The sequence below is a fragment of the Pecten maximus genome, chromosome 3, assembly GCF_902652985.1.
Source record: "Pecten maximus chromosome 3, xPecMax1.1, whole genome shotgun sequence".
In the NCBI taxonomy this organism is placed as follows: domain Eukaryota; kingdom Metazoa; phylum Mollusca; class Bivalvia; order Pectinida; family Pectinidae; genus Pecten; species Pecten maximus.
Genome location: NC_047017.1, coordinates 23621735 through 23641671, shown reverse-complemented (window position 1 = coordinate 23641671; position 19937 = coordinate 23621735). Strand labels below are relative to the sequence as shown.

Below are 19937 nucleotides of genomic sequence, written 5' to 3'. Positions count from 1 at the left end.
TAACAAACTTGGTAGCCCTTCACCCCAGCATGCTACCGGCCCAATATCAATTCCCTGGGCCCTAGTTATTGAGAAGAAGTCGTTTGAAGATTATAACCTTTTTGACCCATGTGACCTTGAATGAAGGTCAAGGTCATTTATTTTAACAAACTTGGTAGCCTTTCACCCCAGCATGCTACAGGCCCAATATCAAGTCCCTGGGCCTCTTGGTTATTGAGAAGAAGTCGTTTGAAGATTATAGTGTATTTGACCCATGTGACCTTGAATGATAGTCAAGGTCATTTATTTTAACAAACTTGGTAGCCCTTCACTTTAGCATGCTACAGGCCCAATATCAAGTCCCTGGGCCCTAGTTATTGAGAAGAAGTCGTTTGAAGATTATAACCTATTTGACCCATGTGACCTTGAATGAAGGTCAAGGTCATTTATTTAAACAAACTTGGTAGCCTTTCACCCCAGCATGCTACAGGCCCAATATCAGGTCCCTGGGTCTTCTGGTTATTGAGAAGAAGTTGTTTGAAGATTATAGTGTATTTGACCCCTGTGACCTTGAATGAAGGTCAAAGTAATTTATTTTAACAAACTTGGTAGCCCTTCACTTTAGCATGCTACAAGCCCAATATCAAGTCCCTGGGCCTCTTGGTTATTGAGAAGAAGTCGTTTGAAGATTATAACCTATTTGACAAATGTGACCTTGAATGAAGGTCAAGGTCATTTATTTTAACAAACTTGGTAGCTCTTCATCCTAGCATGCTACAGTCTCAATATCAAGTCCCTGGGCCTTTTGGTTATTGAGAAGAAGTCGTTTGAAGATTATAGTCTATTTGACCCGTGTGACCTTGAATGAAAGTCAAGGTCATTTATTTTAACAAACTTGGTAGCCCTTCACCCCAGCATGCTACAGGCCCAATATCAGGTCCCTGGGGCTTTTGGTTATTGAGAAGAAGTCGTTTGAAGATTATAGCGTATTTGACCCCTGTGACCTTGAATGAAGGTCAAAGTAATTTATTTTAACAAACTTGGTAGCCCTTCACCCAAGCATACTACAGGCCCAATATGAAGTTCCTGGGCCTCTTGGTTATTGAAAAGAAGTTGTTTTAATGAACAAGAGATCCCAGAGGGATCTTGGCGCCCACCATTGAATGATCTTCGTAAGTTCCATGTCAGATTGATCTTTTCTCTACTTTTCCCTTCATTTTACTAATCTGTGCAAATTGAGACATCCCACCAGTACTTTTCAAACAAGGGAATCCTAGCTATATAAGAAATTTGAGATTTAACGATAATGGCTGTTTGTTTGCCAGGTTGTTTTCAGGACAGACTGGTCAAAAAATGCAATACAAGGGACCAAGGGGAACCTACTTATGAAATTTGAGAAAGATCCATTCAGTACTTTGAGAAATAGAGATAACAAACTTCAATTGTCAAAATCCAAGATGGCGGTCTGTCGGCCATATTGTTTTCCAATTGATCTCAAAATACAATAAGCATAAAGAGGCACCAAGGGGAACCTCCATATGAAATTTGAGAAAGATCTCTTCAGTGCTTTCTCAGAAATAGCGATAACAAACTTCAATTGTCAAAATCCAAGATGGCTGCCTGTCGGCCATGTTATTTTCAGATTGGTCTCAAAATGCAATAAGCATAAAGAGGCACCAAGGGGAACCTCCATATGAAATTTGAGAAAGATCCCTTCAGTACTTTCTCAGAAATAGCGATAACAAACTTCAATTGTCAAAATCCAAGATGGCTGACTGTCGGCCATGTTATTTTCAGATTGGTCTCAAAATGCAATATGCATAACTAGGCACCAAGGGAAACTTACATATGAAATTTGAGAAAGATCCCTTCAGTACTTTCTCAGAAATAGTGATAACAAACTTCAATTGTCAAAATCCAAGATGGCTGCCTGTCGGCCATGTTGTTTTCAGATTTGGGGCCTTTTTTAAAAAGCTACATAGTGGTCAAATCTGCTTACTACAATATTTTTTTTTGTGAACAAGATATGTCTTCCTTATAATGCAACATGCTTACTTATTTTGTTTATTTCATGCTTGACATAGTCATAAAGTGTTGGATTGACAAATTAAAAATTCAACAAACACATGTACAGACAAATATGAGAAAAACCAGAAAGATCCATGGAATACTTCCTTCTAAACGATGGACTAAAAAAAACTTACTGCAAATTACTTATCATACACAATGTAAGTGAACACTGTAATTCCATAGATTTTTATTGTTAGACATAGAAAATATTTTAAAGATATATATGATCAGTTACTTACTTCATTGAAAAATGTTATAAGCTGTGGCACAGTAAGGTAGGTTCTATTAGCATCTCCGCTTCTGAAGAAAAAAAACAGAAAAACTATGATCAAAACAGAAATTGTAACCCATGGGCCTTAATGGTCACCTGAGTTCTGCTGTATTTTTCGATCAATTTGACCTATTTTAGGCCCACACATCAACCCCTGGGGTCAGTCAGGGCCGATATGTGCAAACCATCAAAGTGCCATCAAATACTGATAATAAATAATATCTAAATTACTTCTAATGGCAATTAAACAAATGATGCTTAAAATATTTCATTTTCCTACCGGTTTATAAACTATTGTAAAGTTTACCCTCTCCCCACAGGGAAAAGTGAAACGGAAGGATCATTACCGATACCTTCATACAAAACTGAAAATTCTACAAAAGCTTTGAATAATTTACAACAGCAATTCAGCAAATAAAATTATGCTTAAAGATGTGATTTTCCTATTATACGATTGTTTAAGCAAAAATTGATTCAACACTTACAGTTCCTTGAAAAGGTCTTCGATGTCTGTGCGAGGACAAATTTTATGGTACAGTTCATAAAATTTGTCAAATGTAAATGCTGATAAGTCTATGTCGTCACACTAAAAAATCACAAGAGATATTATCAAAGCCTGTTATTAAAAGTTGATAATGATGATGAGAACCAAAATGTGTACGAGAAGATATGCTGCTCAGCTGATATTAATCCTTAAGACAATTATTATTCCCAGAAGCTGGTCACAGTGAAATTTTGGAGCATTAGTATTCTGCTAATAGGATTTGTAACATTAAGCATTTGGTATTTGGTTCTGTCATAACCAATACAATATCGATAAACTTCTAGTGTAATGATTCAATATTTCATAACTTTGAAAAAGTCAAGGTCATATGAATTAATATACTGTACATATACTGAAAGGGGTGCCACTTCATGAATGATTCTGTACTACCACTACAAGGAAGTATCATATCCTGGTCATAGCACCATGAATCTTTACTCTGACCATGGGTCAAGTTAAACAATGGATGGTAAGGGGTCATAAAGGTCAGAAAGCAAGTGTTGCTATCTACCAATACCCATAACTAAGTTACTGTATATAATCATACAGTAGGATACAGCGGGCTGTATCTATTATGTCCTAGAAACCTTCACAGAAACCTATTGTGTCGCTATATTCCTCACCTTTCCACCTGGCAGTCCTAGGTCTTTTAAACACTGCATTATCATTCTTTCTGTCCTGCCTGATGCAAATGTTCTTGTAATACTGAAAGTAGATATGTCTAATAAAGTAATTTAACAGGATTTTATTGAAAGTATTCCCCAATTTCCAATCTATTGACAGATTTGGTAAAATCAAATGCTTGTTCAGCATACAAATTTTAGCAATAGCAATGGAATTTTTTTTCACATTTCAAGAATGAAGCATTGTCAGACCAAAAAGATATCATATCACATAATTAAAACTTCACATGTTAGTTTTACTATGAATGTACTACCATTACACATACACAGGTTATAAAAAATATTCAGACCATAACGTACCTTCTAACTTGAATCTTGCCGTTTGGGTTCACTAGGAAGCATAGCTTCATCCAACTGAAATACACAATGAACATTTTACATATAAGAGTTTCTAAATTGATTTTCTGATTTTTGATAAAATCTATTTATTTTACAACAATTGAGAAACAAGATTGATCAAGTTATAATAATAATACTAGTTGGCCCGGATGAAAGCATACGAGAAGTCTTACTGTGGGGAGAAAGCAGAGTATACCAGGGGAAAACTCATGTGGTTGGGCAGGCGACCCAATACATTTTCATGTCAGATCGGAAAATCAAACCCTGCCACTTTTAGGTAAAAGACAAGTGTGTTATCACTTTTTCACCCGACCACCCTGATTTTTAAACTTCCTGTCTTATGCAGAATATTCAACTTCAAGGGTCTGTAAATCAGGTAGCAACGTAATATCAAATGGTTGTCATACAATATCTGTTGCGAATTACAACCTAACACTTTTCTATGACCAATATAATGAATGATGACAATGGTACAGACAAACTTTTTCTTAATACAACTTCTTAAAAAGAACAAGGTACAAACTTTAAAGACAAACTGCTGAAAGAACCCAAGTAAAAAACCCAAACTACAAAGAATTAAAAGCTTTCTATAAAGCAGCTGACTATAACAACATAGTGCAGACAAGACCATCATACAAAGATCATAACTAGTGATACCACAGAAAACATGCTATCGGCCTATCTAAGTGCTGCCCTCTATTGAATGATCTTGCTTTTAATCAGACTATCTAAGACTGATCTTTTCTCTACCTTTCTTCTTTTTAATTTAATCCTTTAACAAGAGGCCCAATAGGCCTGTATCGCTCACCTGGCTCTACAGCAAATTTGAAGTTGATTGAGGTCATTCCTACAGATACTATGCTGATTACCACTTTATTCAAATATCGGTGTAAGCCAGGTTTATTTATGTCAATAAATTTTCTAGTCCTTCATTCCAGCATACTATTGGCCTAATATCAGGTCTTGGTGACACTTGGCTATCGCATAATCATTGTTTAAAGATTTAAGCCTATTTCATCCTGTGACCTTGAATGTAAGTCAAGGTCATTCATTTGAACAAACTTGGTAGCCTTTCACCCCAGCATGCTACAGACCAAATATCAAGTCTCTGGGCCTCTTGGTTATTGAGAAGAAGTCGTTTGAAGATTATAGCCTATTTGACCTTTGTGACCTTGAATGAAGGTTAAGGTCATCCATTTAAACAAACTTGGTAGTCCTTCACCCTAGGATGCTACAGGCCTAATATCAAGTCCCTGGGCCTCTTGGTTATTGAGAAGAAGTCGTTTGAAGATTATAGCCTATTTGACCTTGATGACCTTGAATGAAGGTTAAGGTCATTTATTTGAACAAACTTGGTAGCCATTCACCCCAGCATGCTACAGGCCAAATATCAAGTCCCTGGGCATCTTGGTTATAAGGAAGAAGTCGTTTGAAGAGTATAGCCTATTTGACGCATGTGACCTTGAATGAAGGTCAAGGTAATTCATTTGAACAAACTTGGAAGCCCTTGACCCCAGCATGCTACAGGCCCAATATCAAGTCCCTGGGCCTCTTGGTTATTGAGAAGAAGTGTGTTGAAGATTATAGCCTATTTGACCCATGTGACCTTGAGTCAAGGTCAAGGTAATTCATTTAAACAAACTTTGTAGTCCTTCAGCCCAGGATGCTACAGACCCAATATCAAGTCCCTGGGTCTCTTGGTTATTGAGAAGAAGTTTGTTGATGATTATAGCCTATTTGGACGATGTGACCTTGAATGAAGGTCAAGGTCATTCATTTTAACAAACTTTGTAGCCCTTCAGCCCAGAATGCTACAGGCCCAATATCAAGTCCCTGGGTCTCTTGGTTATTAAGAAGAAGTTGTTTAAATGAACAAGAGGCCCAAAGGGCCTTAACGGTCACCTGAGATTTGAAATATTTCAGTTAATTTAATTGACCCTTTTTGGCCCCACCCATCAGCCCCTAGGGGTCAGTCAGGGCCAACATGTGCATGTCATCAAACTGTCTTCCCATGCTGATAATATTAACCAAGTTAGAAAGAATTCCAATCGAAATCAAACAAATAAGAGTCAAAAATGTGATTTCCCTAAATAAACTATAGTAAATTTTACCCCCTCCCCAGGGGCATACATGAGACCCAAGGGTCATGAAATTCACAATTTTGGTAAAGTACCTTAAGACCCTTCCATTTATGAAGAGTATTTGATTCCATCAAAGCTGAGAGTAGATAAGAAGATTTTTGAAGTTTTAGTCAATTTGACCCATTTTAGCCCCGCCCCTCAGGCCCCTGGGGGGGTGGGGACCATATAATTCACAATTTTGGTTGACATTTAGCCATAGAAGCTTCCAGCCAAATTTCATTGAATTTGGTTTAGAGGTTTTGGAGAAGAAGTCGAAAATGTAAATTGTTTACGGACGGACGACGCACGACGACGGACAAAAGGGGATTAGAATAAAAAGTTGACGAAAGACGGTTGCCGCCCCACGGCATAAGCTTGCCCTTTGGGCAGGTGAGCTAAAAACCAGGAGAAACTATATATGAGAAATTTGAGAAATACTCATAAAGAACATTCTGAGAAATAATGATAACAAACTTTTAACTATTAAATTCTAAAATGGTCATGTGTCATTATTTTGTTTCTTTTTATAAGTCTAAAAATACAACATCCAAAACTAGGGACCAAAGGGAACCTTCATATCAAAAAGAAAAAAAAAATAATAGAAATAAGTATCTTCAAAATGTTAATATGAAAGATGTTTTTCCCAATCAGCCTCAAGGGAAACATACATACAAGTTCAAGAAATATCCTTCCAGTACTTCTCACTAAAACATTGAAAAACAACTACAACTCAAAATCTTCGTTTCTTGATCAGTTTCAAAAATTGAATGGAGAATAACTAGGTACCATTAGGGAAACCTACTCATCAAAGTTAAGAAATATCCCGAAATAAACATAACAAGGGTTTTATTTACGAAAGGATGAACAGATACACATCACATACAAGGGTGATTTAAGAACAAAGTATAACTAATTATACTTTATCAAATTCAATCTGTCATAAAAGACAGCACTTCTTCCATGACTAATTCTTGTCAGAAGCAATATCCAAAAGTAAGTTTTACCAACAAACACTACATTTTTTTTTAAATATTGAACTGAAGATGGTGGTAATGATAAGTCAATATTTTTAGAATCAGCAGCAGCAGTTCTCAGACAAATAGATCATATAACTGATTACACAAACATGTTAAGCACTGCTGATCAGCACCTCATGCAGTTATGTTGGATGTAAGTTTGAGATTAGTATGAAATATATCTCCCATACATTTTCTGTCTTAGGAGTCTGACAGTTAATCAATGGTAATTTGAAATTGTTTGAGTTGTTGGTGCAGAGTATCTATTGATCCACAGCCAGGATATTGTCACTGTATCAGTCTCAATGCAAAAATTTGTAGCAACAAGGAAATGGCATTACCCAGTGTTGAAACGGTAAATGTACTTTTTAATATTTAATTATCTTCTGGTTAGATCTGGAATACAATGGTAAATCAAAATGACTTTATTTAATTATAATATCAATGTATGTAACCTACATTCCATATCCTTGATCTTTGACCTTTCAATGAGAGCATGACCTCAATTGAATCTTACAATTCTACAAGAGGCCCATGGGGCCTTCAACTATCATCTGACTTTAAAGACCCTAGTGATATTGTAGTATACATACATCTATCTTGCATTTCTGAACAACCCCAAAATACCAATACTTAGTCAGAACCATCTCAAGATCGGGCAATTTTGAGCTGAACCCCAATGGTGGAACTTGCAAAGAAATTCAAAATATGTTTTTCAAGATGTCATCCATGGCAGTCATCTTGGATTTTAGACCAACCCGAATAGTTGTTCATCTCTTAACAACTGCTACTACAATATTTCAAGAAGATTGGTGAGAATGTGTAAGCCAGAAAGATGAAGGTTACATAGCAGAGAGCCTGAAATCCTTCAACAGCAATCATAACAAATATTCTCAGTAAAAGTAAATACTTCCCTGTCTTGGGATATACCCCTCAGCATCCTTGAGACATTACTTGCCTTTTTATTTCACTGTCTCAAGGAGGAATTACGATAGAAGAACTCTTGTAACACGAATGTATCCTCTTACCCGACAATTGTATGTAAATGGTTGTACATGGTTGAGATCTTCATCATTTCAATGATATTGCCCAAATTGTTGAATAGTGTAAGGTCACAACTAGTTCAACAATCCACCTTTTGGATATTTTGTCACTTTATTATATATTCTACAGGGCCATTTTGTATTTGGGAGGTCAAATATCAGCCTTTTACATTCAACAGATAGATTTTAGACTGAAGCTGCTGATTGCTCACAAATATTGATAGAAAATACATTAGCAAATAAATGATGATTATTTTATTTCTTAGCTTAGTATCTGACGCAAGAGTGATCATTGATCATTATCAACTTCATAATCCGAGGGTTGCTTTGTCAATTCCTCAGTACCTTCGGAACATGAAACTGAAGTCTTGGTCTTTGTTTGATCATGTAATAGACCCAAGTTGACTAGGTATGGTAGTTTCATTCATTTTCCATAACTAAAGAAATGTGCTATCTTCAAACATTCCATAGGAAAGCAGTACAGAATTTGAAGTAGGTTCCTCAACCAAGATACTTTCCTTAAATTCTGTATGATTTCCTATCGAAAAATGATGACAGTGACCTTTATATATACACTGTATATATACGGGAAATTTATGAACATATTAGCTTGTCAAAATGATAATAAATGGAGCAAAAAAAAAAATTTGTTGTTTGTTGCTGCTGATGATGAGTAGGATGAGGGTGACTTTTACATATATGTACGGGTAAATTATGAACATATTCACTTGTCAAAATAACAAAAAATGGAGCAAAAACAACACCAAATTGACAATTTATCAAAACAACTCTCTGTTATGTATGTATTCAGCAGGAAACGTATCATCATTATCATCAGTCATCTATGACAGGAGACATTTCCCAGCTGTAGGTACAACCATAGGATTAATGTATTTTTCACCAATTAGGATATCATCATGACGACAACATCATCACCATCATCATCAAGGTACCCAGAAGATGGGATACATCTATGGTAGGTTTCTAGAGGTTAATTTAGCCTCATCATTAATGCCAAGTTTCCTGTGGGTATGTTAACCTTGCCATCAATGCTAGTTACCAACAAGAATCACACATGATCATATATGTCTTGCCTGTTCTGTTTTGTCAGTATAGTAAAATTTAAGAAAGCTATAAAATTCAATAAAATTTCAGTATTTTTTCCAAAAAAAACAACAAAAATACTCTACTCGATAGTATAGAAGCACCTCATATACATTATAGACAAGTGTAAATATTGATGCATTGCAAAACAAATGTGTAATTTCACAAAAAGACTAATTCTCATTATTCACCTAAACAAATCATTTTTGCACCAAAGATCACCCTTTCTGAAAAAGTGATAAGATTACATCGGACTTTTTACAGAATTCATTCCAATTTGGCTATAAACTAATGTGTAAATCAATCGGAGAAGCAATTTCTCAAAATCCAACGTTTTTAACCCAAAAATACTGCAAAATATCAAAATACATGTAATCTGAAGGATGTGTTGATATGTCAATGCTATAATGCAACTATATTCCAGGTTTTATTGAAATAATATTGATACTTGAAACTGAGCTAAACATAAAACTTCAATATCCAGAGTCCCAGCATCCTTAATCTCCAGAGTCACTGGACTATATTCTGGATGATATTTTGTAAATGAAGGCCATGTTGAGATGTCCACCATGCATGTAATCTAACTATATACCAAGTCTGATTAAAGTTAGGCTTAATTTTGAGCAACAGATCTAAACGCAAATTTTTAAGTGAAATGTTGATGATCCTGACTGGAATGTAACACCTGATGATAGTTTGCTTCTCGACTTTGTCACAGGCAACAAGACAATTACTACAAAATATGTCAGTACTGTTTGTACCAGATGTAGAATCATCATCAGTGTCAGCTATCATCAAGAAGCAGGATGACCTGATGAGGACACTTGGCATTTGACATAATTACATCCCTTCCTGTCAACTCTTATTAAGGCACGTCTTGGACTGTCATTACTTTGTGGTTAAGTAACGACAGAACAACAAAGTACTGCCTTAGCTGTGTGTACTTTAGGGAACCTACATCCTTACTACCTCATATAAAGGCAATTACCAAAGAAATTACCAAGTTCAATTTTCTATAATATTTGCTTTTCTTGTTTCAGCTGTTCCTTTCTTATTATTGCCCACAGTAATCTATCTTTTTTAATTTAAGGACGAAATTTCCCTAGAGGATACGTCAAGTATTTTTCAGTTTAAAAAATCAAAGGTTCATCAAGCACCTGCAGTGTGTATATACAACGGATATTAAATGTAGATAAATGTACATCATTTCTTACAAAGACAACAGTTTTATGTTCAAAATCTAAAAATCTGAGCTAATATTAATTTTCAGTTTTATCTTCAAAATCTAAAAAGTATAAGCTAACAGAATACCAATTTCAGAAAATCAGACTACTCAAAATTTACTAATCCATAGCATAAGTATTACTCTAGCGCCTGATGTTTCAAAGGAAAATGTTCTCAATAATTCTGATATTTTCTTTCTGACTCTCAGTACCAAGGATGGGTCTTTGTTCATGTAAAATCATATTTCCATGCTCCAATGATCCTTCTTACCAACAAGCAATCAATTACCATAAGCATTTATATATTTAATGAAAAAATTCTTATAAACTATATGTAAAGGTCAGAAAATTGGTATGAGTTACTCCGTATTGGTGTATGACATTAGTCTCTTTAGATTCTACACGCATCCTGAGTTTTCAAAATGACGAAATTTGATTTTTTCTTTTAAATATGATTTAAACAAAGGTCCTATGGGATATTGATGGAGATGTATGCTTTGATCAAATTCTAAATGCATCAAGGTTAAAGGACTCACCACTGTATGCATACGAAGTTTGTTAACTCTACACAAGACCAGAACAGAGGCAATACACGAACAATTATGCAATTTTCAGATGAATAACCAGCTTTCATTCCAAAAGAAAACTTTAAATTGGAAACAATATCTATGTATACATATATCTCAGCTAAACATTTAATCTGCCAACAGAATGCCTGATGCTCCCTACCCATGGTTGGTTGTGTTGCTTGTGAAGCTGAGGCCAATCTAAGCTTGATTGTGTCCTCTGGCAAGACACTTTACCTTAATTGCTCTGGATAGTATGTGACAGGCCTCCAGTATTTATTATTCAGTGATGTAGTCACCAACTACTACACAGATACCCAGACTGAAAATAACCCTGGTGGCTGTTCATGGGGCAATAAACCTATCAAACACACCAGCAAAAAACAGCCAGCAAGAGAAACACAATCCATGCAATGGTTTACTGGACAATAATAATACCTTCTCACAACATGACAGGAGAAATCATTTCAACTGGACATTGCAAGTGATGAGAATGGAAACAAACAACTTGGCTCAATATGAGAAGACTTCCAAGAAAACATTAGACTTGACTAATGGGTAAGGAGGCTAATAACAAACCAGAAAGTTTGTTCTACAATAAACAAAACCATACACTCAGGCACTGCGGTTATAATACCTAATCTTACCCAACTCCAGCAAATCGTTCCACCAAGACAATCAATGTGGAAGGGGATCTGTACTTGGGAAATCAATCTTGTATCATCAACAGTAATTTCAATGAGATTCTATTGTCTTGGGGAATCTCTATTGTCGATTGTTATTATTTCAGGGCTAAACTGATCCTTACTAAACACTTACAGGTGTTAACATAATAATGAAGATCTAGACCATAAAGAAATACTGAAGAGATGAATCATCAGTCCGACGGGTGAATGACTGGTCATTACTTTATAAATAGTATCCTAATTGCATTATTTGTTTGTTGCCAAATTCAATTAACTGTAACATGCATACATTACTAACTTTAAACAAGCATTCACCTCATCTCCAAACAGCTTGACCATAGCCTATAACCATAAGATAAAGTCACATCCAGGGACTACACCAAACCTTCTACTGTGGAAACAGTCACATGTCACATCCAGGGACTAGCTAGGACATTCCTTACACCCGAGGACAAAGTCACATGTCATATCTAGGGCCTAGACCATACCTTATTTCCAAGGACAAAGTCACATGTCATATCCTAGGGACTAGGCCACACCGAACACCCTAGGACAAAGTCACATGTCATATCCTAGGGACTAGGCCACACCGAACACCTGAGGACAAAGTCACATGTCATATCCTAGGGACTAGGCCACACCTAACACCCTAGGACAAAGCCACATGTCATATCCTAGGGACTAGGCCACACCGAACACCCTAGGACAAAGCCACATGTCATATCCTAGGGACTAGGCCACACCGAACACCCTAGGACAAAGTCACATGTCATATCCTAGGGACTAGGCCACACCGAACACCTGAGGATAAAGTCACATGTCATATCCTAGGGACTAGGCCACACCTGATACCCTAGGACAAAGTCACATGTCATATCCTAGGGACTAGGCCACACCTAATACCCTAGGACAAAGTCACATGTCATATCCTAGGGACTAGGCCACACCGAACACCCTAGGACAAAGTCACATGTCATATCCTAGGGACTAGGCCACACCTAATACCCTAGGACAAAGTCACATGTCATATCCTGGGGACTAGGCCACACCTAGCACCCTAGGACAAAGTCACATGTCATATCCTAGGGACTAGGCCACACCTGATACCCTAGGACAAAGTCACATGTCATATCCTAGGGACTAGGCCACACCTAATACCCTAGGACAAAGTCACATGTCATATCCTAGGGACTAGGCCACACCGAACACCTGAGGGCAAAGTCACATGTCATATCCTAGGGACTAGGCCACACTGAACACCTGAGGACAAAGTCACATGTCATATTATAGGGACTAGGCCACACCTAACAACCTAGGACAAAGTCACATGTCATATCTAGGGACTAGGCCACACCTAATACCCTAGGACAAAGTCACATGTCATATCCTAGGGACTAGGCCACACCTAACACCCTAGGACAAAGTCACATGTCATATCCTAGGGACTAGGCCACACCTAACAACCTAGGACAAAGTCACATGTCATATCCTGGGGACTAGGCCACACCTAACAATTAAGGACAAAGTCACATGTCATATCCTAGGGACTAGGCCACACCTAACACCCTAGGACAAAGTCACATGTCACATCATTTGCATCAATTTTAATCCAAGCCACCTAGGGATGTTACCAATGAAATATAAATGTCATACATAGTTCACGGACGACAGATGCAGGACACCATGGTATTCAAGGACAAAATCAACCCTTATACCCGGGGGAAAAGCTGCATGTCATATCTAGGGACTAGGCAACACCTAATACCCAAGGACATAGCCACATGTCATATCTAGACACTAGGCCATATCTTAGTCCCTGGAGATAAAGTCACATGTCATATTCAGATGCTAGGCCATACTTCAGTCCTGAGGGACAAAGTCATGTCATATCCAGGGACTTTTAGTTTGTTTGTTTGTTTTTTGTTTAACGTCCTATTAACATCCAAGGTCATTTAAGGACGTGCCAGGTTTTGGAGGTGGAGGAAAGCCGGAGTACCCGGGGAAAACCACCGGCCTACGGTTAGTACCTGGCAACTACCCCACGTAGGTTTTGAACTTGCAACCCAGAGGTGGAGGGCTAGTGATAAAGGACTAGGCCATACCTAAATAGTCCCTTGGGACAAAGTCATGTCACATCCAGGGACTAGGCCATACCTAAATAGTCCCTGGGGACAAAGTCATGTCACATCCAAGGGACTAGGCCATACCTAAATAGTCCCTTGGGACAAAGTCATGTCACATCCAAGGGACTAGGCCATACCTAAATAGTCCCTGGGGACAAAGTCATGTCACATCCAGGGACTTGGCCATACCTAAATAGTCCCTGGGGACAAAGTCATGTCACATCCAGGGACTTGGCCATACCTAAATAGTCCCTTGGGACAAAGTCATGTCACATCCAGGGACTTGGCCATACCTAAATAGTCCCTGGGGACAAAGTCATGTCACATCCAGGGACTAGGCCATACCTAAATAGTCCCTTGGGACAAAGTTATGTCACATCCAGGGACTAGGCCATACCTAAATAGTCCCTTGGGACAAAGTTATGTCACATCCAGGGACTAGGCCATACCTAAATAGTCCCTGGGGACAAAGCCATGTCACATCCAAGGGACTAGGCCATACCAAAATAGTCCCTGGGGACAAAGTCATGTCACATCCAGGGACTAGGCCATACCTAAATAGTCCCTGGGGACAAAGTCATGTCACATCCAGGGACTTGGCCATGCCTAAATAGTCCCTTGGGACAAAGTCATGTCACATCCAGGGACTAGGCCATATCGAAATAGTCCCTTGGGACAAAGTCAATGTGACATCCAGGGACTTGGCCATACCTAAATAGTCCCTTGGGACAAAGCCATGTCACATCCAGGGACTAGGCCATACCTAAATAGTCCCTGGGGACAAAGTCATGTCTCATCCAGGGACTAGGCCATACCTAAATAGTCCCTTGGGACAAAGCCATGTCACATCCAGGGACTAGGCCATACCTAAATAGTCCCTTGGGACAAAGCCATGTCACATCCAGGGACTAGGCCATACCTAAAAAGTCCCTGGGGACAAAGTCATGTCACATCCAGGGACTAGGCCATACCTAAATAGTCCCTGGGGACAAAGTCATGTCACATCCAGGGACTTGGCCATACCTAAATAGTCCCTTGGGACAAAGTCATGTCACATCCAGGGACTAGGCCATATCTAAATAGTCCCTTGGGACAAAGTCAATGTGACATCCAGGGACTTGGCCATACCTAAATAGTCCCTTGGGACAAAGCCATGTCACATCCAGGGACTAGGCCATACCTAAATAGTCCCTGGGGACAAAGTCATGTCTCATCCAGGGACTAGGCCATACCTAAATAGTCCCTTGGGACAAAGCCATGTCACATCCAGGGACTAGGCCATACCTAAATAGTCCCTTGGGACAAAGCCATGTCACATCCAGGGACTAGGCCATACCTAAATAGTCCCTGGGGACAAAGTCATGTCACATCCAGGGACTAGGCCATACCTAAATAGTCCCTGGGGACAAAGTCATGTCACATCCAGGGACTTGGCCATACATAAATAGTCTCTTGGGACAAAGTCATGTCACATCCAGGGACTAGGCCATACCTAAATAGTCCCTTGGGACAAAGTCAAGTCACATCCAGGGACTTGGCCATACCTAAATAGTCCCTGGGGACAAAGTCATGTCACATCCAGGGACTAGGCCATACCTAAATAGTCCCTGGGGACAAAGTCATGTCACATCCGGGACTAGGCCATACCTAAATAGTCCCTTGGGACAAAGTCATGTCACATCCGGGACTAGGCCATACCTAAATAGTCTCTTGGGACAAAGTCATGTCACATCCAGGGACTAGGCCATACCTAAATAGTCCCTGGGGACAAGTCATGTCACATCCGGGACTAGGCCATAGGTAAATAGTCCCTTGGGACAAAGTCATGTCACATCCAGGGACTTGGCCATACCTAAATAGTCCCTGGGGACAAAGTCATGTCACATCCAGGGACTAGGCCATACCTAAATAGTCCCTGGGGACAAAGTCATGTCACATCCAGGGACTAGGCCATACCTAAATTGTCCCTGGGGACAAAGTCATGTCACATCCAGGGACTAGGCCATACCTAAATAGTCCCTTGGGACAAAGTCAATGTCACATCCAGGGACTTGGCCATACCTAAATAGTCCCTTGGGACAAAGTCATGTCACATCCAGGGACTAGACCAATCCTACTGTTCTTCAACATGCAACATAAAAAATGTTTCAGCTTTAAAGAGAGGGAGAGAGCTAAATTACTTTTCTATAAGCTATTATGTGTAAACCCATCAAAACATAACGCACTGACCTATTTCATATTGTAATATGCTTACATTTCAAATACCATACAGCTTATCTCAGAAATAGACTTAGTGACCAGAGTTTTTGTCCCATGTCTCGAGCATTAAATTGCTTTTATCTTGTGGAGCTCATTAGCAGTGATCTGCTTGGCTGCAGTAGCAATTGCTCCTGAGAGAGAATGTTATCTCTACATGGTCGTCAGCTCTGTTATATGCTTACATGTCACACAGCTACAAAATAGACAGGCCTACAAGCTAATTACTTATCATCTCATCTCCAATAACTTTACCAGTACCTCATACATGTAGCACCAACTTAGGGAGATTCCACTGTATACCATATGTTTTGAGCCCACAAAGACATGGCACATTCCCAAACCAAAAGGGTCAGTAAATTGTTTATGTTTCCAGGGTAATAAAAAGAAAATTGGTACAGAATTTTTATGTTAATTAAAATTTCATATTTTATGGACCTTAAATCTTCTCTTTGATATGCTTCAGCTAAAAGCGTAATATCTAATCTTTCCAAATAGACTTTGAAATGTTTTTAACTATTGCGCAAGTTATGGCATAATGAATTTGAAATTACATGAAGATTCTGCTGGCAACCATTTGTCAGATTAGTCAACTTACCACTAATAATGGATAGCTCATTAACAAAGACAACTACACCTGTATTGCTGTTGGATATGTGTACACTTGAGGAACAGACTTCAATTCAGCATCAATGTACACAAATGTTTACAGACTCAGTTTAGCCATGTATCTTTGTGGCCTCTAACACGATGCCACCTTAAATGTCGTGGTGACATAATTAGAACATTCACAAACCTTAACTGGTTAATCATGTTTGCATTCAAATTCCATTTATACTGTACATCTTCTTTCGGTGATCCTGGTATAAGTTAAGAATTATATCTCAAGCAATACTTTTACTGAAAATCATACTTTCTGATATTTTGCCATGTGGCCAGAGTACCAGTGACCTGCATTTTTTCTGCTTGCCAAATGGTATGAAAACATAGGTCATAGTGACCTACCTCTGTCTCTGCATGACAAATTGTCTTCCCAAGATGTACCCACACAATTTTTTAAGATTTTAAAGGAAAAAAGCATGCTGGGTATTGCTAAAGCAATACATCTCCTCTACCAGCCCCTGCTTAAAATTAGTAACAGTGACATTGAACTTGACCTAAAAACCCTGAAACTCAAACTTGATCTGAGGTACTCATACTGAAGTTACATACCAACTTTCACCAGCATACCTCTATGCATGGCTCAGAAAAGTGGGGAAAACTGAGTAGATGGACTGACAGATGGACAAACAGACAGACAAGGAGGAAAGCTATAGTCCCCCTGGTTTCATCGGTAGGGGGCGAATGACATAGAAAGTATAATGACATGCCAGGAAACTGTTTTTGCCTAATGAATTCTAAGGTCAACATAAAGGACAGCAATACATATCTGGCACATGTCACACCCAATCCCACCAAGATGTACCCTTGTACAAATCTAAGTATGGAGAACATGCCCTGGAAGCAAACTCCTAGGTGGAAGGTTGGACACACAAACAGTCATCAAGAATATTATAATTCTGTTCTTTGTTATACAAACAATGCTCATTCCAAAATCATTCTTCTCTAAGAAACTTTATCATAATTTGTTCAGAGTTTTCAGCTACCATGACAGAAAGAATCCATTGATGGAAAGTTGGACACAAAGACAATGGTTTTGCACCCAATTCAACCTATTGGAACTGAACAAATAGTGTATCTATACAGAATTATTCAATTTAAACTTACTGTTTCCTTAGTGACATCATAGGGCAAATGTTGTTAGCTTTGGTGTTAGGAGTGAGCCGTTGGAGACTTTGAAACCAGATCTGAAACAACATTGTAAAATACACAGGAACTTAGCATGGCAAAATATAATTATATATTGTCATTACAAATTATAAATTGTACATTAAAATATAACTCATAAAAACATCTAGGATGCACAGTGCAAATTCATATTAGTATCGATTTTTCAAAGGATTTTCAATAAATAGTAATGGTGACCTTGACCTTGGAACCCTAAACTCATTCAAGGTATTCTCATGCTTGAACTTTGTATACATTTTGATTAAAATTGCTTAAGACTTTTGTTTTTACAATACAAATATTGTATTCACCCTGCAATAGAAATATGAAAATATATATTTATAACTCTGAAGATATTTAGTCTTATATCTCATTTCAACAAAAAAAACCAAACAAAAACTTATATACACCTTTTCCTTATAACTTCAGTATGATGACTGAATTTGTAAATTATTTTCATATTATTAGTAACAGTGTGACTTGGCCTTGACCTTGGAAACATGAACTCATCAAAGAAGTTCTCATACTGCACTTTTGTATAAAGTTGAATGAGGTCATAACAGACGGGTAAGATTACATGCCTCTCACCCTATAAAATTGCAGTGTAAATATTCGTAGCTCAACAGATGCAAGGCCATAATAGCGGACATCAAACCCAAAACCGTTAAATGAATAAATAAATAACTGGAAACTGTTTTGTTTCTTTGGTATTGTTTTTGTTTTCTGAGAAGAAAAACACACCCACTATAGAGTAAGTAACACCTGATATGGAAGATACCTTTGCAGTTTCTGGATCAGCAGCGATCATAGGTGTGTAGTTGATGTTGACCAGGTCTAGGCCACTACAGATGGTTACTGTGCGAGACTCCAGGCTCCCAGAACGCTTTTGTTCCAGCTCAGCCAACACCTTGGGATCCTGACATTAAACAGAAAATTAAATTAGTAGGGTTAATACAACTAATAATTTTAACATAATGGAAATGCAACTACAAATAATTCCTGGCAATAAACATGGTACAGCACTTAACAGTAAAAGTCATATTCTTGAAGACCTAAACCACCTGTCATGTTTCCCCCCCTTTGTACACAGTTACATGGATTTGAACCACCTGTCCCCTTTCTTCATATGTATATGCTTGGGTTACTATGACTTGAATCACCTGTCTCCTTCTATCCTTTGTATAGGATTACTTGGATTTTATCCATAAGGGGCCGCAGTGGCCAAGTGGTTAAGGTGTCCCGAAACTTTATCACTAGCCCTCCACCTCTGGGTTGCGAGTTCGAAACCTACGTGGGGCAGTTGCCAGGTACTGAATGTAGGCCGTAGGTTTTTCTCCGGGTACTCCGGCTTTCCTACACCTCCAAAACCTGGCACGTCCTTAAATGACCCTGGCTGTTAATAGGACGTTAAACAAAAACAAACCAAACCAATTATCCACACGTCTCCTTTATCCCTATGTATAGGGTTATACTTGGTCTTCAACCACAAGTTTCCTTTCTCCCTTTGTATAGGGTTACCTGGAATTTATCAACAAGTCACCTTTCTCCCTATGTATAGGGTTACCTGGAATTTATCAACAAGTCACCTTTCTCCCTATGTATAGGGTTACCTGGAATTTATCAACAAGTCACCTTTCTCCCTATGTATAGGGTTACTTGGAATTTAAACCACAAGTCACCTTTCTCCTTTGTATTCTAGGGTTACTTGGATTATGTACAGATTTCTTTGGGCCTTCATTGTCAATTTTTTTTTATCCTTTTTATGCCAAGGTAATTTTGATATGTCCTTGAAATTGGGGTGACCTTCTTGTTCCACAGCAATGATAATAATCATATGAAGAATATCTGACAGTATATTCCCTGTTCTACTTTAAGAAACAGTGACCTTGACCTTGGTAACTTTTTTTTGCCCCTTCTGGCCTATTTCTATATCACAATGAAACACCCTGTCAAGTATCAGAAAGTTTGGCCTCCTGGATTCTTAATCTCTGGAATGGAAAGGGGGAGGGTGTTACATGCTGTGTAGTTGATAGATAGCTCAATGATATAATAACAATGATTGTAATAAACATTATTAACAACTGGTG

General features: G+C 38.2%; 1 protein-coding gene across 2 annotated transcripts in view; it reads right to left on the bottom strand.

Annotated features, from left to right (window-relative positions):
• LOC117323629 (1-phosphatidylinositol 4,5-bisphosphate phosphodiesterase beta-4-like) overlaps positions 1–19937 on the bottom strand; it is a 108107-nt gene that overhangs the window by 43406 nt on the left and 44764 nt on the right. For both annotated transcript variants that reach the window (XM_033878952.1, XM_033878953.1), the window contains exons 5-10: positions 18629–18766; positions 17791–17870; positions 3848–3901; positions 3488–3569; positions 2806–2906; positions 2289–2349 (exon numbers count right to left, since the gene is read on the bottom strand). In XM_033878952.1, the coding sequence (XP_033734843.1) occupies positions 2289–2349; positions 2806–2906; positions 3488–3569; positions 3848–3901; positions 17791–17870; positions 18629–18766 (516 nt within the window). The remainder of the gene's footprint in view (positions 1–2288; positions 2350–2805; positions 2907–3487; positions 3570–3847; positions 3902–17790; positions 17871–18628; positions 18767–19937) is intronic.